Here is a 27,645-nt window from a genome sequence, read left to right on the forward strand (position 1 = left end):
CTTCGCGATACGTGCTGCTGAGTCTTCAAAGACCGCTGCTGCTAAGAGTCAGAAGTTTTGGAGAATTTGGGTAAGTAATTTTTTTGCCCTTTAGTATTTCATTACGTTGATGCTTCAGGATCATGTCAGTTTTCGATTTTAAAAGTTTTGCAGGAACAAATTACTTACCGTAATAGGTTCGTCTCCAGAAGCTTCTCATGATACACTTGTCATCCGTTTCGATGGTTCTCTTTCATTGTTTTGCATGTAAATGAAAAACAAAAACGCAAAAATTACCTGGCATGTGTCAGCTGGAACAACGTCTATTCGGATGAACAATCTTCCAGCCAGTGCGAAATGTCTCAGATACTAAATTAATTAACCAAGCTACTGTCAAATGACAAAAACTGTATCTATTTTTGTCCTGCTAAGTGAATTACTACAATCACAGGGAACCTTGAATGCTGAAAATACTTTTCTGAGGCACCCCTCCATGGACTGACGTTCTTATCTTTTTGCTGATGTTATCTCGTTCCTGACGTTACAGCGTAGTGTCTTAGATCACATGCTTAAAACATGTAAAATTAATACTCATAGTTTTCTTTTACTTTCGCGTGCATAGTCAGTGAATCAGACACAACTTGCATACCTTCGAAAGCCATCTGTTCTGTCCATTGTTTCACATTAAAACTGTTCAGCAAAACTGTTTCTCGCACTCTTCTCCTATTCTCATATTTTCTTTCAGAACGTTTTCAAAATTTGCCTGGGCCTGTCTCCCTCTCCCTAAAAAGAAAGTTAATTTCAGAAAGAATGATAGAAATTTATTAAAAAAGTGTTACATATGGGCTGTGGCGCAGTTTGTTTCCCGACGGCGGACAACGTCTGTTGATGAGGTGGGGTGAGCTCACACACATATTGACCTGAGTTAGCCTCTCGGGCTAGTTTATTATTGCAATGATATTGTCGCTATGAGCGAGATGTTATATTTAAGATATTCCGGATATTCGTTTTACTGACGTCGATCAGACGAATGACTCACTGTGGTACGTGTTATCATTTTTACGCAGAAATTTTACGGTGCTCATCATCAGATAGTCTCATCACAAAATGGCGGACGCGTGACCTCAAAATATTATTGTCTAACTCATCACGTAATTTGTATAGTCCCTTTTCGATCTTTTTATTTTCATTCGTTAGGTGGGAAATATGCAATTTGCTTATTTTCATTTGCTTTCTGAATGGGAAAAAAATTAGCATTCTCTCAGTCGTATAGCATTTAACTTACTGTATGTATATTGTTATACATTTGGTGTTCCTCTTTCGGATGCAACGACGAACAAATTTTGTGTTTCGAAACACGCTAAGGCGGTACATATAGTTACCAGCGCAAGAAGCACGATTCTTTTAAATCTTGTCCGATACTCTGGAATGTTCGCCCTTGGGCTCATTTATACTGCACGCTAATCTTGGAGGAAATTGTTGCCATTGAAAGCTGAATGGTAAGTTAGCTGAATTGATTGGAAGTAATGGTATGATTGCTTACAAGCGTTTTCCATTTCCAGTTAATATTTCCTCTTCTAGGACATCTTTCTCTAACTTAGTTCATCATTGTATCAATGGATGAAAACATTTTTTGCCCATTAAAGCCCATTAAATAATATTCTATGTTAGCTGAACTGTTTGTTGTGTGCATTCCAGTCAACAATGACAAAAGTTTTCTCTAAATGGATAAATGCTTTAAACACAGGTTTAACCTTTCTTTTAAGATACGCCGTGGGGCCAGTACTGTCTTGGGTGTTCGTATATTTCTCCGGGATTCAAAGTTATCTTCCCTAAACTCGACTTCTACCACTTTTCCAGTATTCTGTAAATATATTTACGACGATAAGTGAAATATCCAGAGGAGGGAACGAAACGAGTTGAGAACGGATGCAATGTTTTTCAATGACTGCTATGTCTTTTTTAAATGATTACAATATCAGGTTAAATTTACAAAGAACTTCGCAGTATGGGCCCACTTATCAGCACGACTTTGCACCCCGTCTGGCCTGGGGCATGCACTGATCCGGTTGGGAAGAGAATCATAAAGCAGTTGTATACTCCCTTGAGGCAAGATTGGCGACAACTGTTGAAACAGGTCTTTGATATCCTGGACCACTGTCTTAGAAAAGAGCTAGCGTCCGAAGAAAGTGAGCTGCGAAACAGTCTGCGGGTACCATGGGATCAGTGCAGAGGTTACCAACAACAAGGATGCCAGGAACCGCCGTCGGTGGTGGAAGACCGCAAATGCAGCGGAGTTTAGTCAATGTATCGGACGATGGGATGTGGGACAGCATATTTCGGATGTTTTGATTCCAATACTCCTGGTGTCTTTTCTGTATTAAAAACTGCAGTTTAACCGGGAGTCTCTCGAACGCAATTAAAATTATCCATTGAAGGGTGGCGCTTGTGCCGTTGAAGAGCCCTGCATTGTTCCCTGGCTACCACGGCAGCAGCCGTCGTTGGGATGAGCCGGAGGAGTCTGCCTTTGTTGAGTGTATCAGCACCGAAACATTTAGACACGAAACACAAGCTCGGAATGATTCAAGGATGTAGAAGTCGACTGTGCCCTTCCAAAGGAAACATCCCGGTATTTGGCGGAAGCGCTATTGGGAAATCACGGAAAATGTAAATCTGGACGGTCCGACGCAGATTCGAAGCGACGTCCTCCGAAACGCGGGCGCAGTGTGCTAACCACAGCGCCACCTCGTCTGTTTGTCGTCCGAGATGGACCCACACATGTTCTATTGGGGACAGATCTGTCGATCTCTCTGACCACAGAATTAACACCCCACAGACAGTTGATAAAGACATGTGCGGCCTGTGGGCGAGCACTGTGCTCTTGAAAAACGTCACCGCCGTACTATCACTACAGAGGAGACACATGAGTCACTACCAACTGTAGCCTGAAGTCATACGCGGTGTCTCACGCCAGAACTTGCGCAACTGAGCGTCCCCAAAGCAGTGGAAGAATGGGATCCTGCTCAGGTCGCCGCCACACCCGCCAACGATGGTCATTCGGGGTAGTGAAGAAACACGATTCAGCGCTGAACACAATTCATCAGCAATCCATGCTTCCCCGTCGCGGCGCCACACCAAACACAGCCGTCTGTGTCGTGGTGTTAACTACAGCCCACACACGGGGAAGTCATTGTACGTTGGAGGGAGTCCATTACTTGTTCGCAGATGGCAAGGGCAAATGTGGGTGGGTGGACAATGCGGTGAACCTTCATTGTGGTGGCGAAACGTGGTCTGCCGCCACCTTGAGGACGAGTATACCTGTCATCACATTTCCATACTGTCCAACATCGGGCCATTGTCACATCCGAAAGCACCATAAATCTGGATATTGCATGATTCGACTAGCCACGCGAAGGGGGACCCAAAATGATGCTTCTTTGAAACTCTGTCAGGTGCTGATAAGGCTGTCTCACACGAGTACGCGGAATCTCCGTGTCCTTGACAGCGAACTCGCAACATCTGACGCTGTTCACCCCCCTCCCCCCCCCCCATACCTTCGCTACCAGTCCCGGTAACAAACACTAAACCAAGATTAATGCACTCTGGCGGGCGTTCTACCTGTCGCAGGAATTGCAACTCCGATCACTTACATCGCCGCCAGTGACATGTGCTTATGCAGAGTTACAGTGGCATCGTATACTTTCCTGGCGGTGCTTCTGTTTTTTTTTTTTTTTTTTTTTTTTTTTTTTTTTTTTTTTTCAGGCTGTGTAATTCATGTTAGAATTCTGCTAGCATTATTAACTAAAGTGATAGTTCAATTATAGCTCACATCTGTCAGCAATTTCCTCTTTGTAATTGGATTTATTACATTTTTTAAACTCTGTGTGTATTTCTGCTGCCTCATACAACTTCAGCTGGAAGATCTGTGTGATAGGTGGATCTCCCGAGGATTTTAGTAATGCCTAGGTGATGTCGTCTACTCCTGGGGTGTTTTTCGACTGATATCTTTCACTGCAATACAGATTCATCTCGCAGTATCATTCTCCTAGCTCACCTTCATCTCCTTCCTCATCTTTGCCTGTAATGTTGCCTTTCTTTATCTTCTACATATTAGTTCCTTATTTCAGCTTACCTTCATTACTTAGTAGCGGTTAACTGTCAGAGCTCGTGATATTCATACAGCTGAATCTCTTTTGTAGAAAGGGGCTCTTTAATTTTCCTATAGGCGACATTTGTCTATGATCTAGTTATGCATATTTCACAATCCTTGCTTTTCTCGTTTATCCATTGCTGCATTGCCATTTTGCATTTCCTGTCAGTCTCAATTCTAAACTTCTTTAGTTGCTGTTCCCTGGTTTACTTTCGGCATCTTCACATTTTTTCCTTTCGTCAATTATTTTCAATATTTCGTGCGTTATCCACGGGTTTGTGCTGTGATTTGTGGGTTTTGCCAATTTGATTCCCAGCTGCCTTCAGTGTTTCATCTCTCAGAACTAACTACTCGTTTCCTATTGTGCTCATGACCACCGTTTCAGCCAATAGTTGCCTAACGCTCCCTTTGAAACCTCAACCTCCTCTGTTACTTTCAGCTTAGCCAGATACCGTCTCCTTAATTACCTGCAGTTTTACAGTTTGTTCAGTTTTAATAAGCAGTTCATAACCATTCAGTTATGGTCAGAGTGCGCAGATGTATATGTAATATTTTGTAGATGTAATACTTTAGACCATTATGCAGATATAAAATCAGAATTTAAAAAAAAAAGAATTAATTATATTATGTACTGGGTGATCAAAAAGTCAGTATAAATTTGAAAACTTAATAAACCACGGAATAATGTAGATAGAGAGGTGTAAATTAACACACATGCTTGGAATGAGATGGGGTTTCATTAGAACAAAAAAAAAAAAACACCTGATATTGCTAGACACGTGAATGATCCACTTCGTCATGCTTGGCCTCCCAGTCGGTGCGATTATTGGATTTGGGGTTACCTGAAGTTGCAAGTGTATCGTGAGCGACCGACATCTCTAGGGATGCTGAAAGACAGCATCCGACGCCAATGCCTCACCATAACTCCGGACATGCTTTACAGTGCTGTTCACAACATTATTCCCCGACTACAGCTATTGTTGAGGAATGGTGGTGGACATATTGAGCATTTCCTGTAAAGGACATCATCTGTGCTTTGTCTTACTTTGTCATGCTATTCTGATCAGATGAAGCGCCATCTGTCGGACATTTTTTGAACGTTTGTATTTCTTTTGGTTCTAATAAAACCCCATGTCATTCCAAGCATGTGTGTCAATTTGTACCTCTCTAACTACATTGTTCCGTGATTTAGTCAGTTTTCAAATTTATACTGAGTTTTAGATCACCCGGTATATTCCACTGTTATTGGGGAATCTGTAGACCATGCATCCCATGAAAATCACTGTATTTCTCTGCCACTCTCATTTGTTCACAGAACAAAACAAAGATGATCGGAAAGCTAGCCGTACTGTCTCTGTGCGTACCGGCTTGCACGACAGCAGGGGTGGCGTGCGAGTGGTACCCTTCGGCGGACTACCAGGACGTGGGGAAGCAGTGCTCCGGTATGGCGGTGACTGAGGTGCCGCGGATGCTGCCCAGCGGCCTCCAGCTGCTGCTCCTCACCAACACGGCAGTCTCGTCTCTGGACAGCTCCAGCTTCCGGGGCCGCATCCTGCCCAAGGTGACGACCCTGAGGGTGACCGGGGGCGCGCTGACCAGCGTCGGCGCGCACGCCTTCTGCGCCCTGCCGGCGCTCACCCTCCTCGACTTGTCACGCAACCAGTGAGTACTTCCGCCCGTGAGCACTTCCGTCACTGCACCGTTTGCTTGATTTCCGTGAATCCACTCCCAGTACTCCTCAAACGTGGTAAAAGCCTTCGGTTTCCAACCTGCCATATTTATTGAAATAGTTTTAAAAATTTTCTTTCTAACCTTACTTAACCTGAAAGTAACGAAGAGTTTAGGTCGTGAGAGATTTGTTCAGTAGCTAAACGTAATGCTGTTGAACACGTCCACGAGACTCAGAGGGCCATAGACACGGGTTCCCAGGTAGATGCCGTGTTTCTTGACTTCCGCAATACGTTCGATACAGTTCCTCACAGTCGTTTAATGAACAAAGTAAGAGCATATGGACGATCAGACCAATTGTGTGATTGGATTGAGGAGTTCCTAGATAACAGAACGCAGCATGTCATTCTCAATGGAGAGGAAGTCTTCCGAAGTAAGAGTGATTTCAGGTGTGCCGCAGGGGAGTGTCGTAGGACCGTTGCTGTTCACAATATACATAAACGACCTTGGGGATAACATCGGGAGTTCACTGAGGCTTTTTGCAGATGATGCTGTGGTATATCGAGAGGTTGTAACAATGGAAAATTGTACTGAAATGCAGGAGGATCTGCAGCGAATTGACGCATGGTGCAGAGAATGGCAATTGAATCTCAATGTAGACAAGTGTAATGTGCTGCGAATACATAGAAAGATAGATCCCTTATCATTTAGCTACAAAATAGCAGGTCAGCAACTGGAAGCAGTTAATTCCATAAATTATCTGGGAGTACGCATTAGGAGTGATTTAAAATGGAATGATCATATAAAGTTAATCGTCGGTAAAGCAGATGCTAGACTGAGACTCATTGGAAGAATCCTTAGGAAATGCAATCCGAAAACAAAGGAAGTAGTTTACAGTACACTTGTTCGCCCACTGCTTGAATATTGCTCACCAGTGTGGGATCCGTACCAGATAGGGTTCATAGAAGAGATAGAGAAGATCCAACGGAGAGCAGCGCGCTTCGTTACAGGATCATTTAGTAATCGCAAAAGCGTTACGGAGATGATAGATAAACTCCAGTGGAAGACTCTGCAGGAGAGACGCTCAGTAGCTCGGTACGGGCTTTTGTTGAAGTTTCGGGAACATACCTTCACCGAAGAGTCAAGCAGTATATTGCTCCCTTCTACGTATATCTCGCGAAAAGACCATGAGGATAAAATCAGAGAGATTAGAGCCCACACAGAAGCATAGCGACAATCCTTCTTTCCACGAAAATACGAGACTGGAATAGAAGGGAGGACCGATAGAGGTACTCAAGGTACCCTCTGCCACACACCGTCAGGTGGCTTGCGGAGTATGGATGTAGATGTAGACGTAATGAGCCCATCGGGACCATCTGACCGCCGTGTCATCCTTAAGGTGAAGATGCGGATAGGAGGGGCGTGTGGTCAGCACACCGCTCTCCCAGTTGTTATGATGGTTTTCTTTGACCTGAGCCGCTACTATTCGGTCGAGTAGCTCCTCAATTGGCATCACGAGGCTGAGTGCACCCCGAAAAATGGCAACAGCACATGGCGACCCGGATGGTCACCCATCCAAGTGTCGACCGCGTCCGACAGAGCTTAACTTCGGTGATCTGACGGGAACCGGTTTATCCACTGCGGCACGGCCGTTGCGTGAGAAAGTAAAGATATTACATTAAATACCCGACATCATTGATAAAAATAATTGTGCACAACGATACTGTAATACGTGCAACAATATTTTACGTATATTCACTACGCAGTATCTGTAGCCGACAGAACCGATGTCACCAAAATCGTTGCTAGTGCGTTGACGCACTTAGGTCCTTGCAGAGTAACGGCTGATTTAAAAATGGGGGAACTAATTTATTCTGCTTATTTCCGATCACTACTGACTTGGAGTAGAAATATTCTGAAAATTCGACCAGTACTGTTTTTTAAGAAAACGTCTCTTAAGTTCGCTGAACTTTGATATTTTTCCACAGCATTTATACCTCACATACTATCTTCTATCTTTTTACTCAAAATATATTTATAAAGCGGTTGCAGCACAAAGAATTTAAACAGTATATTGATAATTTTTACTTATGGACCGTCTGACAGTTGCTGTTAACTCTCAGTACAATTTACTCGCGAATGCATGCCAGTCTAACACTCAAAAGCTGCTGCATGTTGTATTTGCTATAAGCTGCATTAATAATTAACTTTTAGTGAAAGCAATAAACGTTTGGGCTTACTTACACTAAAACAAACATAGAAAAGTTAGCAAGAAACACATTACTTTGAAGAATCTGCTACTATAGAAAAGCCTGATATTTATGTCGATATGAAGGCTTTAACATTTATCATAGCAGAATAATTTCCTAGATGCTCATGAGAATTTAGGTATCCACACAACATACTTTGTAACTTCTCATGCAGGTAACAGAAGTCCTCTACCCTTGAATGTCAATAAAAAAATAATTCAAGAAACAGTGCGCTATGGAATAGATTTTTATTTTTATAGAAACAAAGAACATACGGAAATTACATGGTGAGGTTAAGTGGCAATTCACGTCTAACAGATTCTTAGTGATAACGAAAAAACCATTAAGCAATAAATGTGTGGGGAGGAGACCATGAATTCAATCTTACCTTGTTTGTGTAGTATTTTTGCTGCTTACTTTTGCTGAATTAGTGAGTGAGTTCGTTATTTACTGTATCTGCATTGTCTCTGGAGTTAATTTTACAAGAAGGCAAAGACAAAACCATTCAAAACGGACTAACATTCCGATACTCAGCCCAGGACAGTACGAAAGACTTTTGTGTTCTACGCATCCCGAAGTGAGCTTCCTCTTCCGTTTGTAAATTTATTCACCGTTTAACACTGTCGTCCATTTAGAGTCGATAGGATTTCACCCGTAGTCATGACACCTGAGAAGTTAAGTTGAGAACCTATATTACAGGGATGCATATACCAAGGGAGGTAACTTAGCTTATAGTGGAAAGAAACTCCGAGTTGCCACATACTGGTATGTACAACCACCAAATTGATGCAAGAAGTCAGACTCGAAAACTACAGACGATCTTCGCTATCTTAATGAAATTGTTTTCTTCCCCAGATCGGACATTAAACTAAATTAGTCCAGTAAGTACGAAACTAAAGAAGTTACCTCTCCTCTCTACTTGTGTATTGAAATCAACAGAAATTTGATTTGAAAATCTAAAGAGTTACCAAATATTAAATTAATTTATATACCAAGAGGTGCTATTTTGTGCAGTAATCACATTCCTGAAAAATGCGATTTTTTACAATATTCAAGTTGTCTGTAAAACTGAATACACCTGGCAGCATGTAGTAATGCATTATAGAGGGTGAATCACGAAGTTTTCCCCCTGTTGCTGGAGGTTGTGCTTAGGTTATTTGGAACAAAAAATGTAAACACAGTACTGTGATCAGATCCATAATTAAGGAGCTGCAACAGAGTTGCGAAACTTGCCAAGGTGTATGGATCGCTACGCTTGTGTTCGCAGGACACACGATCAGTCAGGTAGACAAGTGCAGCGACTGGTACGTTTCCATAACAACCACGTTGTTGATACTGCAGTCATTGTTTACTGTTATTGTCTCCTGTGTACAAACTTTGCGATCCCGTACAAGTTTTCATCACAGGAGTATGGAGAGATTGCGTACATTTTGGGCTTCTGTGATGGTAATGCGAAAGCTGCTGTAGCCGAATATCGCCATCGGTATACTGCGTATAATCGTAGGATTCCGAGTACCAAAACATTTAGTGGAACATATCGAACATTGCCAGAAGTTGGTACTCTTCCCAGTATTCGTATTCAGTCTGAAAGACATCGTGACGTTCAAGAAGAGGAAATCATTCTTAATTCGGTAGAGCGTAGTCCTCGTTCAAGTACAAGACGCCTCGCTACGCGACTGAACGTTTCACAATCTGAGCTATGTAGGATTCTTCATGAGAATCGACCGTATCCTTTTCATGTGCAGAACGTTCACCATTTAGAGCCACATAATTGTGCCAAACGTTTGCACTTTCGTAACTGGTTAAATGGAAATCGGCAGGTCTGTCGCTTCCTAATGTTCAGTGATGAAGCAACATTTGCAAGAGGTGGCATCAACAACATGCATAACATGCATGTGTGGGCAGACGAAATTCCCAATGCCTCGGTAGTATCTCAGTTTCAACGCAGATACAGTGTCAGTGTCTCGTGTGGTGTTGTTTGTGACCAGTTACTGGGACCGTTTATTCTCCCGGCAATTTTAAAAGGTCAGATGCACGGTAACTCTTTACAAGAACACTTATCGCAACTTCTTGAAGATGTTCTTCTGGAAACAAGATGCGACATGTACGTTCAACATGACGGGACACTTGTACACTTCCACCATGTAGTATCAGCCTATCTTAATCAGCAATTCCTACACCGATGGATAGGTCGCGGGGGCCCTGTCAACTGGCCTGCCAGATCCCCAGATCTGGGGGTGGATGGCAGACCTCGTCTACGAAGTGAAGGTGGAAACACGAGAAGAATTGATATAACCCATTTTCGATGCCGCAGCGTCAATAAGGAACGAGCATGTGAAATTACGAAATGCTGCTCGCGCGGCTCACTCCCGTGCGAGTCTTTCCTTCAGATCCAGGGAGGAAATTTTCAACATTTGCTTTTAATCCACTCTGAATGCAAGAGACTGCTACAAATTGTTTAAATTAATTATTATGTGCATTTTTATAGAGAAATCCTACAATAAAGCTTCTTCTGTCATTTTCCTGAGTTTTTCAGTTACTGCAGCTCCTTAATTACGGATCTGATCCCATTACTTGATTTACATTTTTTGTTCCAAATAACCTAAGGAATACCCTCCAGGAACCTGGGGAAAACCTCGTGACTCACCCTGTACACTATATCGGTGAAATATACACCTGAAGCCCACTATCAGTCAGAGATGACGTAAAGTAAGATTTCTTGTGCCACTTTTGACGTTTTCTCGGTATATCTTGCCACCCAGAAACTAGCTGCTACTCGTATACACCTCATGCAAGACGTGTAGATGATGGTTCAGAACCAATGATTTTGGGACTGTTGTACGTTCGCAATCACGAGCAGTGAAGGAAGTCTTACCATTTTGTGAATCACTTACATTATTCAACATCTAATGAAATAAATGTACACATTATATAATGCACATATATGTCAGTTTGCGTGTATGTGTGTATGTTCGTGTGTGAATGGGAAAACCGAATGTAATGTCGTTTCTTTACATTCAATTCAAACAAATAATTAGTGATTCAAATAATTAATTAGTGATGTAAACACGTTCGTTACCAAAACTCTTTTGCATCTAATGTGCAAAGTTTAATGCCAGATCGAAAAAAATCAATTGGTTTTTGAGCAAAGTACCTGGAGGTGGCATTTTGGACATCATACACATTTTCACATTATTTTGCCTCTTAGCAAATGTTTTAGCGATCGGAATAAACGGACACCCGATAGCGCAATATCGGGCTAGTATGGTGGGTGAAGTAATAGCTACCAGGTAATTTTCTCGTGGGTTCGTCTTGCGCAGTGAGGTCTTGCATTACGGTGTTCCAGAATAACGTCTTTTTTTATAGCCTCGTCAGTTCAGAGTAAAAACTCAAGTTTTCGAATATTATCTCCATCGCCTTCGTCAGGAGCAACTGACTGTCAAAAAGCTGCTGTGGTGTCCTTACGTAGCCCATAGACAGCTTCTGATTGGTCGGTAATTACGTAATACTATCGCACGTGGTGTGAATGTCTGCGCTGGCGGCGTCACAGCCCCAGTAGTATCGTAAACATTGCGACGAATATCTCTGCCTCCTCTTTGCATCGCGAGCTCGCTTCCATGCACCACTAAGATTACATCCGCTGTCACGGTTGAAGTTCTTTTCGCACATTGTCATTCCTGCCACCTTCATAATTACAGAATCCCTGTATGTAGGAGCCTGGGACAAAGCTTTTGTTTCATCGAACCGTATCTTCTGTTTGTTTGTGGGGCTGTGCTCGGCAACTGCAGATTTCTTCACTTCTCGAGTTTTAATACGCCGTCGATGTTCTGTACAGCGGCCGGAAACGGTGCGGGTGGATTGAGCGACGTAACTGGTTCTGCATTCAACAGGGATGTTATAAACTCGACGGATCCTCCATCAGCGCGGGCTCTGCAAGAAAGAGTCCATTGTTCTAGGATGCCAAGCTCACTGATAACTTGAGATCCCCCTTCCACTAACCTATGGCGAGGCCAGCAAACCACTGGGCCGGTTCTGGAACAGGTAACGAGGTCACACCTCCTCTGGGCCGACAGGGAACAGGCTGCCCCTGTCCTCCACCGGTTTGTTTATTATTGGCGGTAATTTGCCTCAAACGCCCACCTCGTCCTTTTATAACTAGAGCCTCGTCATTTTGTTCCATTCTCCGTTGTGAGAGGAAGCAGAGCTATGCAACATACTAAGTAGTTGTAAATACTACCATAATTACTGATGTAAAATAGTTTGGGATTAACATGTGTGACTGAGAAACCATAAAAAAGTGACACCACGACATTTACTGTAAGCATCTTAACCTCCGGTTGCTATTTTCTATAATTTTAACCGATTTTCTCTGAACTCCCACACCTCCGTTCTAAGACTGAAAGCGTTATTTTAATCTTTTAATCATTATTTCTGAGGATCTTTTTATTTCAAAATATACTGATAAAAACATAGTATGATATTTTAAGAAATACGGCCCGTATCCCAACTAAAAAAATCCCGCGAAGCAACACAGTAATTGTGATGGCACTATTATAAACCTGTGCTTCAATACAACTTCCTCTACCACAACCATAGGAGAGGAATGCACTTTCGTTTAAAAACGCAATCCAAGAGCTGCTGCCTGACTGTATAGGACTCGGTGCCCAACATTCTGCCGTCCAGCCGCCCCTGCTTCCCTTGTGACCTGTCTCAAAGCGGTTTCGGGCGCCGCTTCGCACCGTAGCCTTCGTGCTGCTGGTAATCAGCCCAGCTACTAGTGGTACAATCACCCTTCACGGGTGTGCCGCCGGATGACGTTGTGCAAATCCCACAATATTTCCTCGGAGCAACTGTCCAACATCATCAGGTGGTTGAACCTCGCTGGTGGCTAGGTACGACTGACAAGATCCGCATATCGAAGCCGCTGAAGATTGCGCAGGCGCGGGAACCACGCATGCGCAAAAATTTGCAGATAGACGGCAGAACGCCCTCTGCCGGGAAACGCAGAGCGGCCGTTCTGCGCGTGCGCTGACGCTGTGTTTACTAACATGCTACCAAAGTTATGACGAGTCTGTTATCGTAAGCTCTTTGCTTTCTCGTCGTGATTTAACAGCAGCCAATGCTAGGTTCCAGGCTGTACTCAATTGAAATCCCGCATCCCTGTTGATAAGGTCATCAGCTGTACGGATATGTATTGCTTCCTTAATGACGCCGTACCAGAAAGAGGATGCTGGGGATAAAACTTCCGTCTTTTCGTAAATCATGTGATGTCCTGTGTTCAGACAGTGTTCTGCAATTGCCGACTTCTCCGGTTGGCGTAGGCGTGTATGACGCTGGTGTTCATCGCAACGTTCTTGTACTGTGCGACATGTCTGACCTATATATGCCGCCCCACACTGACAAGCAATCTTGTACACACCACGTTTCCTATGACCGAGATCATCCTTAACCGAACCTAACAGGCTCCTCAATTTTGCAGATGGTCGGAAAACACACTTGATGTCATATCTTTCGAGGACTCTTCCGATTCTTGACGACATGGCACCAAAGTTCGGCAAGAAGGCCAAGGTGGTGGGTTTCTTCGTATCTTCATTCTGCTCCATAGATTGAACTCGCTTGGGCCTGAATGCATTACGTATCTGTTTCTCAGAATAACCGTTTTGACGGAAGACTGTCTTCAAATGTTGCATCTCACTCGGCAGGCTTTCAGAGTCAGATACCACACGCGCTCTATGATCTAGCGTACGCAATGCACTACCACATTGTGCTCGATGATGGCAGCTTGTGGCCTGCAAAAATAGATCTGTATGCGTTGGCTTGCGGTATACGCTGTGTCCCAAGGTTCCATCTGCTTCCCTCGTCCCAAAACATAAAGAAAAGGTAAAGTGCCATCTTTTGCCACTTCCGTAGTCAAGTTAATATTCGGATGGAGCGAATTGAAATGTTGAAGAAGCGTAGGTAGAGCATCCAGTACGTGTGGTCACACCACAAACGCATCGTCAAAATACCGCAGAAAACAAGAGGGTTTGAGAGTGGCTGACTGTACTGCTTTATCTTCCAAGTCCTCCATAAAATAATTGGCCACCACAGGAGAAAATGGGCTCCCCATGGCGACACCGTCCACTTGTTCAAAATATTGGTCTTGAAATAAGAAGTATGTTGAAGTAAGCACATGGAGAGGATCAGATTTCCTGTAAAACATGTCTGAGTGGCGTTTTTCGTCAGACCAACCGTATGCCTGTAACTTAGGTTGCTGCGGTTGGCGTAATTTCGGGATCAACGCCAAAAACCCAACATCATCATATGCTATGACTTTCGTTCGAGCTACAAAATGAAAGCTTTCATCACATCCACAATTAAAATGCTTTCAAACGACGTGTGTAAATGACACAATAGTTTTGATTTCTTATTTGGTAATAATAATAATTATTGTAATATTACAGGTACGTTATTAATGTAATAATTTTATAGCCATTCCAAAGAGCGATTCGCGCTCCTATAACCTCGTGTTCACTTGAATCGTCTGTAGAATGAGGATATATAGGGGTATGTTACAGCTGACAGTAAGTAAGATAATACTAGTTTCTGTTCATACCAGATAGTAGGTAAATAAGAAGAGTTGAAACCAATGTACAGTGTTTCTTACAGTAATGAGGTCATGAGATGACAACAGGCTCAAATGGCTCTGAGCACTATGGGACTTAACATCTCTGGTCATCAGTCCCCTAGAACTTAGAACTACTTACACCTAACTAACCTAAGGACATCACACACATCCATGCCCGAGGCAGGATTCGAACCTGCGACCGTAGCAGTCGCGCGGTTCCGGACTGAGCGCCTGAACCGCTAGACCACCGCGGCCGGCTGACAACAGGAAACTGTAATAACAACAATGTGTAGTATAGCTTATCTTTATCTGTAGCAGTCCTTGTTTTGCTGTCTTGCTATTAGATGTGGCCGACATTCTCGCAAACTGTATCGCAGTTGCAGCAGAGCTTCGAGCAGTGCAGGTCTATTTTTCAGTAGTTTCAGGAGTAGGCAAGACACACACTTCTGTATTTTCATGCGATATAGGTCAGAGTAACATTGGGTGCTGGTGACTGAAGCATAGTGGTTCCAACCAGCCGCCAGGTGTTCCTTTAACATCGCCAAAACCCAGTACTCGGGATTCTCATTTCTGCCCAGCCAGTGCTGTATCTTGTGGTATACTCGGAGAATATGCTGACAAGCAGTATCCTCAGTTTCTTGCAGGGAAGCGATGTTGGTAGTTGTTCTGTTGCCAGTCTGATGCATCTTCTGTATCTGAGGTGGTTCAGAGACTTTCTCGGTTACATGATCATGCAACTTGATGAGGAATCCTTCAGCACTCTCTACTATGGTCTGCCTTTCCACATTAGCGTTTGCATGTCACCGCCTCTGACTGCATGCGAGAATAGGGTATTCTCGCGAACACGGTGACGAGTTCCCTGAGGAGAGTGAACCTGATGTGGGATTTTTCTTCTCCTTGGCTTCACCAATACTACAAGACTTTCTTGATTGAACCCTGTTAGAATGATGAGAAGGTCCTCGTTTCCCCCCAAAACTATGACGATTGAATGTAGTGGAGGAGTGTGGTGGTAGCGGGGGGGGGGGGGGGGGGGGCGGCTGGATATATGGCGGTGTTGATAATCAAGGTAGGCTGCTGGCAGCTTCCGCTGCTTGCTTGGAAGCTATGCCTGATTTGGCCAATTTGTACATTAACACGTGTTCTTCGAATCAGAGAGGAATTTTTCCAGAGTCACACTGGGTACCATCGTTTCGTTAAAGATTATTTCTATATAGCCTCGTCCGGAGGATCTTCTCGCTCACTCGTTCTCCTTGGTGCTGGTGCTCAAGACAATTAACAAACACTACAACAGATCTTGAACTGTATGTTGACTGAATGAAAGGGATGTAGCTGTCTAAGATATCTGAAAATGACTGCTCACTGTGTTAAACAGTTCGACGAGATAGGCATCCTCCATCGGGAGTGGGAGATCAATGCCATCTCACAAACATCTCACTACTCCACCACCGCAGGCATCAACTACCAACCATTCCAATAACATCGTGACAGTACTGGAGGATGAAATTCGGCAACGGAAGCACAACAAAACGCTGCGACGAACGTCCTGAGTTGACCTGCTTCCTCAGCTTTGAAATCGCTCCAAGTTCAACACGCACCACCCGTCGTACAGTCGGTCTGACGAAAAACGTTCGCAGACCTTTTTTGTATGAAATTTAACGCTCCTTATTTTCATAAATAGTCAGCTTTGGCGAAAATTGCGGCGTTTTCTAGTTATAAGCGAAAAGTCCATTTCTGGGCCGAACTTTAGTGGGACTTTCAAAATTCAAATTCATCACCTACGAAAACATATACAAAGCTTGTCAAAAAGACCTCTACGAAACTTGCCGCTATTTCACCTTTCTGGGCAACATTTGTCTGGACTATAGTGCATAGGATAGGAAGTAGTAGAAAAACGCACTTTATTTAAAAACATACTAAAAACTAAGCTCGAACGAGTCCACACGGCTCTCACTCGACCGTCTGGCTGGCGGTGTGTTGGTCTCCGTGTTCTGGGCGTTCACGCAGCGATCACTTTCTTAATCAAAAGTGTTTCCTCTGGAAAGATCGGAGGGGAGAAATTGCTTTAAAGCGTAGTTTTTTCTTTGTGTTATGAGTGGATTCTTTTACGAGTCTACTCTAGGAGCCTTACACTGGCATCACACATTGTTAGTGCAGGGTACATTTTTGTTGCACTGCGGATTTGTTTTACTCAGGTTGTAGGCGTATTTGTCAATATACTGAGTTACTAATTTATCGGTGTATTTTGTTAAAAGTAATGCACTCTGGAATGGCTAAACGTTGAAAGTCAGTTTTTTTTTTCTTTTACACACAACTGTTGAACTTGGGCATGGGTATTTTAAGAAAATCGGTACGATTGTGGCAAATAGCTACAGGTGGTGCGAGTGCTTACAGTAAATGTCTTGGTGTCATTTTCTTGTAGTCAGTCACACTCTGTAACGTCAAAGAGCCTTACCTCAGTAATTACGGTATAGCGGTCGATCAAAAAGTTTCCGTTCGAAGACCGTACACTTCAAAACTGGTATGGCTATCAGGCAAACTCGCCGTGAGCTTTTAGGCAATCATCCCACTGATACACCAGGTTGAGGAGACCCGTTTGGTAAAACACAGTGTCGCGCTGGGTGAAGAAGTCCGTAACTGCCTGCTTCATATCCTTTTCCATGAGGAATCGTCGATTCTTCAAAGAGGAGGGATGAGGACTATAGGGCCGGAGTTCGAGCGTCTCCAACTTGAGTTGGCATAACTTCTGCATAACAATATTTGCGATAGGGGGCGTGCCTTACCATGTCTTTTTGGCCCGTGGGAGCGCTGCCTTATTATCTGTTCCAGGACGGCACAGTACTTTGGTGACCTCGCCATGCGTTGAGGACGGAGACGGGTCTCATGAGTGACCACGGTATCCTAGAACAAAGGATCCTCTGTTTCCGAAACCAGCACTGATGCACTGCCCACCTGTACCTTGCCATCCAAGGTCACCTGGCCTCGCTCCACTGCTTTTCTCTGTCCCAGGTGATCCCAGAAGGGGAGCGTACAGCAGGCCCATTGATACTGTTGAACAACTGAAGCAGGGAATTGTACACCTTGCCAAAATTTGTCTAACGTTACTGAGGTCTTTGAAAGAATTCATACGTTACTGTAGAGACGGGTGCACTGCTGCATCAAAATGGTAGAGAAACACGTGGAAGGCCTCCTTAAACACCCAAGAGTGCAGAGTAACTTGTTACGTGTAATGTGCCTAGGGTGTATTGCATTTCTTGTTATGGTAGGCCATGGACTAATTTTAAACTCGACTGGATGGGCATTTAATGAACAAGTCCACGTTTCAAATACACGGGAATTCTGTTTTGGAGAGTTGTGGTTCAAACACGTGTCCGTTCATTGTGTTTCAAGTTTCTTATAGTTTCCCTCAATTACAAGAGGCATGTGCTAAGATGGTTTCTTAAGCATAATCCCGGTCAATTTCCTACTCCATCCTTTCCATGCCGCGTCCGTGTTCAGTCTCTAGATACCCCGATGTTGATGGCGTATTCAGCACTAATCGTTACTTATTTAGCATGAAAATCAAAGTGCAAACTGGCAAGCCAAAGAGATGAATTGCATGATCAAATTACAGGCGTGGAAAAAGGCCCTGGGAAATTACCACTGAGAAAACGGGATAGTTCCGTATGATATATTCTAAGACGTAGTTTGATTAGACCGCAGAAGGGACAGTTGCAGTTAAAAACCGTAGTCAGAGACGTAAACGAAACTTGATATACTGCCTGCAAGATACTTGGTGTAACAAATAGGAGAGCTCGGGGCGGAACGGGATACTTAATGTTTAACAATTTCTTTAAAATAAGGGAACACAAGGAAACACTTCTTAAACTGATAAAAAAACTCCTTGTAGTGTAACCTAATGTACCTTATTTTAAAATCACTTAAAACAATACATTTTGCATTTTTTACAATTTTTCAAAGAAAGTCTTGCATATTTCCCGTTCCGCCCCACCCGCGGGGCAGAATGGGATAAGGGTATTTTTTGTTAAGTCATTGCATAAACGTTGAATTTGAATTACGAATATCGTATTAAACTATGACAAAATGTTGTGTAACAGGCAATTCAGACTAAGGAATGTGTAATTTAAACAATTAGAAAGTCATTCTTCAAAATAAGAAAATATTTTAATGTCATTCTGAAAAATGTACAGTGCTTAATAACCATCAAACCACTAACAACTACCCCTTTCGACAATAGTCACAAATCAATATTTCCTATTCATCTTCACTGTCTATGCCAGCACATGAATTGTGTGCCCACTCTGGCATGCGACCCAGCCCTCATTAGAAACGGAGTAGAAGTTCCCACAGTAGAGACTCGCAGCATCCTCTCTCTCTCTCTCTCTCTGTGATTCTCTCTTCTCCATCATCTTCTTCATTTTTCTTAAGGTCTCTGATGTCCTCTGTTTTGATATTTTTGCCTTAAGTTGCATTGCACCTGACGTCTCTGTCCTAACATTGTTCATACTTGTGCACCGTCCTCCTTTCTGTAGGCCTACTTTACGTGCGACAACATTCTGCAGTTCCTTCTTATAGGGAGAATCTGTTAATACGACGGTTTTTCCTTTTCGTCTTGTAGTCCGCCGAGTGTTTTGACAGATTAGTGGGATTGGAATGACAGCCTCGGGCGATATCTGGAAAGCTGAGTTGTTCGGCGAACATAGCTGGTTGGGAGAGTCTGGCATCCATGAACATCGAGGCTGGGTTTGCTTTCTACTTGCATCAAAATATGACGGGGCAGAACGGGACACTATCCCATTCTGCTCCGTCCCGTTCCGCCCCAAGAGCACTTTTGAGGTTAACAACTTTTATGGAGTGTAATAACTGACGTATTTAAACGTATTAAATAACTAAAGTATAACAAATGCCATGCACGTTAAGGGAATGTGTCATTTTAGGATATACAATTAACAGTTAACAGCTTACCTAGCGCTGAAATTCACCAAACGTTAGGACAACTCAAGCGGTAACGTGAAGGACAACAATTCACTTAGATCTCGCACTTCAAACTAAATCAGAATGGCTGCCCTCACTTCCCTTCCATTCGGAGAAATAGTTACATGCTCATACAACAGGTTGCGACACTGTCCAGTCTAGAAAAGAGCAATTTCCCATTGTGCCACGCTATCCCGTTCTGCCCCGAGTTCCCCTACTCAGAGGAGAGAGAAAGAGGTCAGAAATAACATAGAAGGTGGTGTTAATCCTCTATCTTCACCTCCTATTTGAACCTGTTCAGTTGTTCTTAGTAGCTACATCGTTATGCAGGATTCAACTATGTTTTATTCGCCTTCCAAATGCTTTGAAACGTATCACCGCAAGGATCAACTAATTTTTCTCGTATTTCTTGTTTCAGGTTGAAATTGCTGGACAGTCTGAGCGTCAGTTGCAACAAATTTTTAAGAATTGTAGTCCTGGTGGATAATCCCTACCTCCAGCAGTTTCCGCAAATGGTCAGCTCTTCAGTGGAAGAACTGCACCTGGACAACTGTAACCTTGCGAGCATCGACGTTGGGATCGTCGAAGGGATGCCCTCCCTCAAGGTTCTCTCTCTGATTGGTAATCGACGTCTCCACCGCCCGTCCGTGAAAACTCAGTTTAACGTGGCTCGGCCCAATCTCCGGGTCGACTGCGAAGATTCTGCTTCGGATCTCCCTTCCTCTATCTTTCCTGATGACCATAGAGCCACTCCAGAAGAATCGCTCAACGAATCAGATACCACTGGCGGTGAAGAAAGCACTTCAGAATCATCACACAATGAATCCAATGAATCAGATTCCGCAGTCGAGAACAAGGAAAACTATGACACTGCAAATGCTGCGTCCAGTATTCTACCATCATTTGCAACCATTGCTGTTATATCTATCGTCATAATTATTTGAGTTTTATAATGCTTCACTATTGTTCCGGAAACAAAAATAATTCGAATCCCGCGGTTCCGACCAAGGTGCTCTGGAGGTTTCTCTAGATCATCAGGCTAATGCTGGACTGGATGTTCCCTGCTAACTATTCCCCACCCCACTCCCAAACTACTGTAGTACTTGACTAAAAACAGTAAATTTCTAGAACAGCCCGCAGAACTCTAAGGAGGAGGGAATAAAAGTAGAGAAGGAAAGTTGTTGCACAATTAAATCATGGTTCTTCAGGATCTTTAAACTAGTTACAACTAGAAATTTTCATGATATTATTAATTTTTGAAACCAGTCTAAGTACTAATCCGGTAAACTATACCCAGCTACTTTTTTAAAATTTTCATTTATTCTCATAAAACAGTATTAGAACCTTTTCAGGTTCCGACATGTATCTCACATGTTATCATCCAAAGATGAGCCTGAAAAGCTTTATACATTGCTACGTTCGTATTCAGTGCTTAGTCACGTATTCTAGACAACCTGTAAAGGATAAGCTTATTCGTGTAGGACCCGACGGAACTAACGTTTTAAAATTTAATCAGTTATGAAAATTTCTCTTTCTTATCGAGTGTATACGGAACAGACATTTTGGAAATATACCCACCACTCCTCGATGCCAATCAGAGAGAACGAGAACCATACTCTTACGAAAAAGACAAAACAAACAGATAACCAAAAAAAAGAAAGAAAGAAATTAGCAGCAGCCTGTCTTTCGAGGACTCGGCAGAGATATGTCGCGAAGTATCGAAACAAAGTGACATTCATGGAGTCAAGACAGCAGGCCTAAGTGTATGAAGTAGGTTGATAAAATGATACCAACGCATCGACACCTTTTTCGGCAAGCGTAAGTATTTTTTTTTTCATTTCTACGTATTAACTTAGACCTATTATTAATAAACGTTTAGAGGCAATTCTGAGTCAAGTCATCATACATTGTGAATTAAATCAAACCATTTGTAGCAAACAATTTGTTTTGTACGCTTGGGCGCGTACCCGCACATACCCAGATGCGCTAAGGCTGTTTTCTCGACTTCACAATCTACTAACCTTGTCCTATCAGACTGCTAGTGAAAAGCGTGGACCTTGAAGCAAAAACCGACAAGTATTTCACAGTTCGCTTCGTGTAGCTGGCCCTGTTAATTGCAACAGCAGTGCACGCCAAACTCTTGGTTTTTCTACAGACGAATAACCCTGTCCGATCATCCGCGGACGTCCGTAGCAGCACTCGCCGTCGACCTAGCCATACACTGAAACTAGCAGTACAAAAAGCCGTGCACATTACGAAAGACGTTCATTTTAGTGAGAACATTTTTGCCTCTTATAAACACGAAACATCCGGAGAAGAAAGAAAACGTGCATGCTACGTTTTACTCTAAAAGATGTTTGATACGAGACAGTCTGATAAAATACAAAATCATTAGGTTGTGTTAGTAATAGATGAAAATGAAGAAATCAGATGTTTATTTAAAATTCCTGCTAAAAAGATGAAGAATATAGTTCGCCTCTACAGTTGGTAAGGCTTCCATGTCGCACCTAATTTCGCTCTCGTATCGTGGGCCGCTAGCATAGGCGTGACCACTGTACGCAGGAAGCGGTACTCAACGCGGGCCACACGACTGCTTCTTGACCGAGCAAGCTGCCGAGTCAAGTATCAAGTGACTGCCTGCTGGCCGGTATACACCGATCAGCCGAGACATTATGACCATGCCCACCGCGACGCTGCGGTCACGTGACGCGGTAACAAAAGAGTGTAAGCGGAGCAGACACGGACGGCGGATCACCCTAGGCAACATGTGGGCTTCAAAAGGGGAAACCACTGAGATATCGACTTTGACTAAGTACAGAATATTATTACACAAAGTCTGTGAACGAGTATCTCGAAAACGGCGAAACTGGTCGAATGTTCACGTGCTACTGTCGTGAGCATCCACGGAAAAAGGTAGGAGGACAGCGAAACTACCACTAGGCGCTAAATAGCTGCATGTCGACGACTCTTCACAGAACGTGGGGTTCTGAGGCTTGTGTGCTCTGTAAAGTAGGATAGATGTTGATCGGTGGCATCTCTGCCGAAAGAGCGTATTGCTGGTGCACGCACAAGTGTTTCGGACCACACCGTTCATAGTACAATATTGAACATGGAGCCAGAATGAGATTTTCACTCTGCAGCAGTCTGTGCACTGATATGAAACTTCCTGGCAGATTAAAACTGTGTGCCGGACCGAGACTCGAACTCGGGACCTTTGCCTTTCGCGGGCAAGTGTTCTACCAACTGAGCTACCCAAGCACGACTCACGCCCCGTCCTCACAGCTTTACTTCTACCAGTATATCAGCGCACACTCCGCTGCAGAGTGAAAATCTCTTTCTGGAAACATCCCCCAGGCTGTGACTAAGCCATGTCTCCGCAATATCCTTTCTTTCAGGAGTGCTAGTTCTGCAAGGTTCGCAGGAGAGCTTCTGTAAAGTTTGGAAGGTAGGAGACGAGATACTGGTAGACGTGAAGCTGTGAGGACGGGGCGTGAGTCGTGCTTAGGTAGCTCAGTTGGTAGAGCACTTGGCCGCGAAAGGCAAAGGTCCCGAGTTCGAGTCTCGGTCCGGCACACAGTTTTAATCTGCCAGGAAGTTTCATTGAACATGGAGCTCCGCAACACGTCACCCCTACGTGTTCTCATGTTGACCCAACGAAATCGTCAGTTGAGGTTGCAGTAGCCCCGGGACCATCGGAGTTCCAACGTCGAAAACGTGTCGTTTTTTCGGGTGAACGACACTTCTGCTACACTAGATCGATGCTCGTCGCCACAAACGCCGTCACCGAGGTGAATGGCAGCTCCAGACGTGCTGCGTTCCACGGACGCAGGCTGGTGGGAGCAGTATCACGCTATAGGAGACTTTCTCCTGCGCTTGCATGGGACCTGTGGTAGCAATCTAAGACCAGCTGACAGCTGTGAACCACCTGCATTGCTTCATGCCTCATGCCTCCCCGACGGCGCTGTCATCTTTCAGCAGTACAATTGTCTGTGTCTCGGAGCCAGAACCGCTCTGCAGTCGTTTGAGGAGCGTTATGCTGAACTAAGACTTTTGTCTCGGCAACCAAATTCGCCTGGTGTAAATTCGTAAATCTTATGAAACCTATTCCAATCCCAAAGAAAGCAGGTGTTACAGATGTGAAAATTACCCAACTCTCATTTTAATAAGTCACAGCTGCAAAATACTAACGTGTATTCTTTACAGACGAATGGAAAAACTGGTAGCAGCCGACCTCGAGGAAGATCAGTTTGGATTCCATAGAAATGTTGGAATACATGAGGCAATACTGACCCTACGACTTATCTTAGAAGGAAGATTAAGGAAAGGCAAACCTACGTTTCTAGCATTTGTAGACTTAGAGAAAACTTTTGACAATGTTGACTGGAATACTCTCTTTCAAATTCTGAAGGTGGCAGGGGTAAAATACAGGGAGCGAAAGGCTATTTACAATTTGTACAGAAACCAGATGGCAGTTATAAGAGTCCAGGTGCATCAAAGGGAAGCAGTGGTTGGGAAGGGAGTGAGACAGGGTTGTAGCCTCTCCCCGATGTTATTCAATCTGTATATTGAGCAAGCAGTAAAGTAAAAAAAAGAAAAATTCGGAGTAGGTATTAAAATCCATGGAGAAGAAATAAAAATTTTGAGGTACGCCGATGACATCGTAATTCTGTCAGAGACAGCAAAGGACTTGGGAGAGTAGTTGAACGGAATGGATAGTGTCTTGAAAGGAGGATATAAGGTGAACATCAACAAAAGCAAAACGAGGATAATGGAATGTAGTCGAATTAAGTCGAGTGATGCTGAGGGAATTAGATTAGGAAATGAGACACATAAAGTAGTAAAGGAGTTTTGCTATTTGGGGAGAAAAATAATTGATGATGGTCGAAGTAGAGAAGATACAAAATGTAGACTGTCAATGGCAAGGAAAGCGTTTCTGAAGAAGAGAAATTTGTTAATATCGAGTACTGATGTAAGTGTCAGGAAGTCGTTTCTGAAAGTATTTGTATGGAGTGCAGCCATGTATGGAAATGAAACATGGACGATAAATAGTTTAGACAAGAAGAGAATGGAAGCTTTTGAAATGTGGTGCTACAGAAGAATGCTGAAGATTACATGGGTAGATCACATAACTAATGAGGAGGTATTGAACAGAATTGGGGAGAAAAGGGGTTTGTGGCACAACTTGACAAGAAGACGGCATCGGTTGGTAGGACATGTTCTGAGGCATCAAGGGATCACCAATTTAGTACTGGAGGGCAGCGTGGAGGGTAAAACTCGTAGAGGGAGACCAAGAGATGAATACACTAAGCAGATTCAGAAGGATGTAGGCTGCAGTAGGTGCTGGGAGATGAATAAGCTTGCACAGGATAGAGTAGCATGGAGAGCTACATCAAACCAGTCTCAGGACTGAAGACCACAACAACAACAACAACATGAAACCCATCTGGGTCGCTATCGGGCCCCATCACCCCATACGCAAATTAGCGGCCCGTTATTTACGCGAATCACATGGCCTGTGCGTGGACATCCCATATCTCCACAAAACTACCAAGAAACGTCGGATCCCTGATACGCAGAGTCAGTTATGTATTTCGTTATAAAGACAGACAAAGAAACTACCAAGCAGGTGGTCATAATGTTTTCGCTCATTTGTGTCGTGTGGATCTGTGGTGCACTATCTAGAGAATACGTTACGAACACTTTGAATTAATTACCAAATCTATATCCCTCCACTTTACCATCTCATACTCAACGAAACTAATGTCGGCAACGTCTCTCTGCTGACGCCTGACTTAACCTCTCATGTGTTGCCATTGTTTACACTGCCTGGCACTCGTAGGTAACAAAAAAGTTTCCTGCAGTTGCTGCTGGACCCGGTGACACAGTGTCACGACGTGTAGGTAATTCCAGGACGCATCTTATCATGGGCGGTACTTAGAGCCTAAATGTTTCCGTGACTAGATGAAGGAAGAAACAAATTTTCTTATGAGGGCTGAAAGATCACTGCGTAACCCACAATCTGGTCATTTTGCGCATTTGAGTCTTACAAAAAGAAGTAGTCAGCTTTTCTTAAACAGGTGATAGGAAACAAACAGAAAAATAGTGGAATTTTATTAATGCGCTTACAAATTATCAAGGACTGGGCGGGGTTTAGATCTAAACCTACATCACAGTATATCACTGGGGTAATCGTGATCTTGATCGCCTTCGATGGATCCTCATTTTTCGTGACCTTGATCACCTTCGATGGACCATCATTTTCGTTGTCTGCTGCTGTGTTTCAGTTTCTTAGCATTTGCACTTGTGCCCTTACACTTGTCAATCACTTGTCAATCACTTGTCAATCACTTGTCTCTGTAAGACTGTCAAAAATTTATCACAAGAACGTTTATTTCTTGTTCAATTAATGTTACTTCTTTCTTTCAGTATCGAGGATCAATACATGATGTGGACTTACCGCTGAGCGACATACACCTCAGAATAATGGGGCTCTGGTTTTACCCGAAACACGAAGAACACGAATTCTTTTTGTTTCCTCGCCACCGATAATGTACGATGAAATGAGATGACGCAAAAGCTGGAACATGACACAAGGAACTCAAGATCAAGAACTTAATGAACTGAGAAACAAATACAATACATATGACAAATAAAGTGTCTATAAATGTTGAAAATCTCAGAATTTATTTTGCAACCAATTTAAAAAAAAACACTCTGCGTATTTACGTTTTAATATAGGACAACTGCTACTGTTGATGTAAGAAAATTTGTAAGGAAATAACAAATTTTCGAACAAAGAAACACGCTAAGTCACGTTGATTTGAAAAAGACGTTCTATCAGTCATAAACTGCATGACTGAGCGAAAGCCTATTAAATTCAAATGACGCAACATCATGTGAGCGCGCGTCAGTATTTTAGATCTAGAAAAATGAGTGACGCTTTTCATCTCAAAACGATTCTCATACATACGAACTATTAGCATACAAATAAATACACTAAGCAAATGTGTATAACATGTTCATAGAAATAAAAAAAAGTCTGGGTAACAAAAAATGAAAAGGAGCCATTACGTTACAAGGTAATGTTGTAAAACCGTTATTTATTTAACAGACATTGATAAAAACTAAAAAAACCTTTCATTAGCCTTAAAAAATCTCTGTGAATAAACCCTTACGTGTTATACAGAAAGTCACGCATTTCGTTTTCTGCCAACTATAGAAACTACATTTTACGACCGTTGTGCAACAAGATAAGAACATCTTTTTCATTTGAGACCATACAAACCGGTTCCCAAAAGATGACGTGCCTAAAGAAAAGTATCCTGTTATTACTTGCTATCATTTCTATCAAGCAGAAAACCACACACACTGATTTGGGAACTACAACAACAACCATATGGCAAGCTAAGTAAATACCTTATAAATTCTTACAATGTGTATTTGAAGCAGTGTCTTTCCTATTTCCAATGTTTTTTATTCCAGTCTGTGATCACAATATCAATTCTATTTCCATCGTTCAGGACGTAATTTACGTGTCAGTTATCATGTTAATAAATGTTTAACAACTGGTGTTTGTAGGAAAGTTCATTTAAGACTAATTTAATTAAGTTTATTTTTACTTTTAACGTAGTAATTCTGTTGTAACTATTTTAACCACAAGATAGAACAATCATTAACCATGTAACCACTAGACCAGAATGTTTGAGTATACTTCTCGCTAAAGGTGGTGGGTAGATTTACAGTATCAGTGTTCAAGGAAGGCTGCACAACAATTCCGCGGACTCGGCCTGTATCTTGCTCAGGTGGCTAAGAAATGAGGCAAAAAGCATTTGTGCATGTCTATAGACATAGACATTTTTCCTTTCAGATGCAGTGACAGAGAGGGTAACTAGCACTTACACGAAATGTCCTTTGCCATGTACAGTATATTGACTTAAGATGTATATATGCAGCTCTAGATGGCACAAACGAGGCTCATGGCAATGGTAAAAAATTACATTAATTTTAAGTATAAACGAAAT

At 43.0% G+C, this 27,645-nt stretch overlaps 1 protein-coding gene across 1 annotated transcript; it reads left to right on the forward strand.

Annotated features, from left to right (window-relative positions):
• On the forward strand, positions 1-26,298 carry LOC124622367 (leucine-rich repeat neuronal protein 2-like). Its single transcript, XM_047148045.1, has 4 exons — positions 1-70; positions 5,445-5,791; positions 20,043-21,442; positions 26,051-26,298. The coding sequence occupies exons 2-3, from the start codon at positions 5,457-5,459 to the stop codon at positions 20,566-20,568; spliced, it is 861 nt and encodes a 286-aa protein (XP_047004001.1). The 5' UTR covers positions 1-70; positions 5,445-5,456; the 3' UTR covers positions 20,569-21,442; positions 26,051-26,298.
• The last annotated feature ends 1,347 nt before the right edge of the window (positions 26,299-27,645 follow it).

The sequence above is a fragment of the Schistocerca americana genome, chromosome 7 (assembly GCF_021461395.2).
Source record: "Schistocerca americana isolate TAMUIC-IGC-003095 chromosome 7, iqSchAmer2.1, whole genome shotgun sequence".
Taxonomy (NCBI): Eukaryota; Metazoa; Arthropoda; class Insecta; order Orthoptera; family Acrididae; genus Schistocerca; species Schistocerca americana.

Coding starts and splice junctions, on each gene's coding strand:
- LOC124622367 (XM_047148045.1), top strand. CDS start 5,457: ATGATCGGAAAGCTAGCCGTACTGTCTCTGTGCGTACCGGCTTGCACG. Junction 5,792..20,042: donor CTCGACTTGTCACGCAACCA/GTGAGTACTTCC, acceptor TTCTTGTTTCAG/GTTGAAATTGCTGGACAGTC.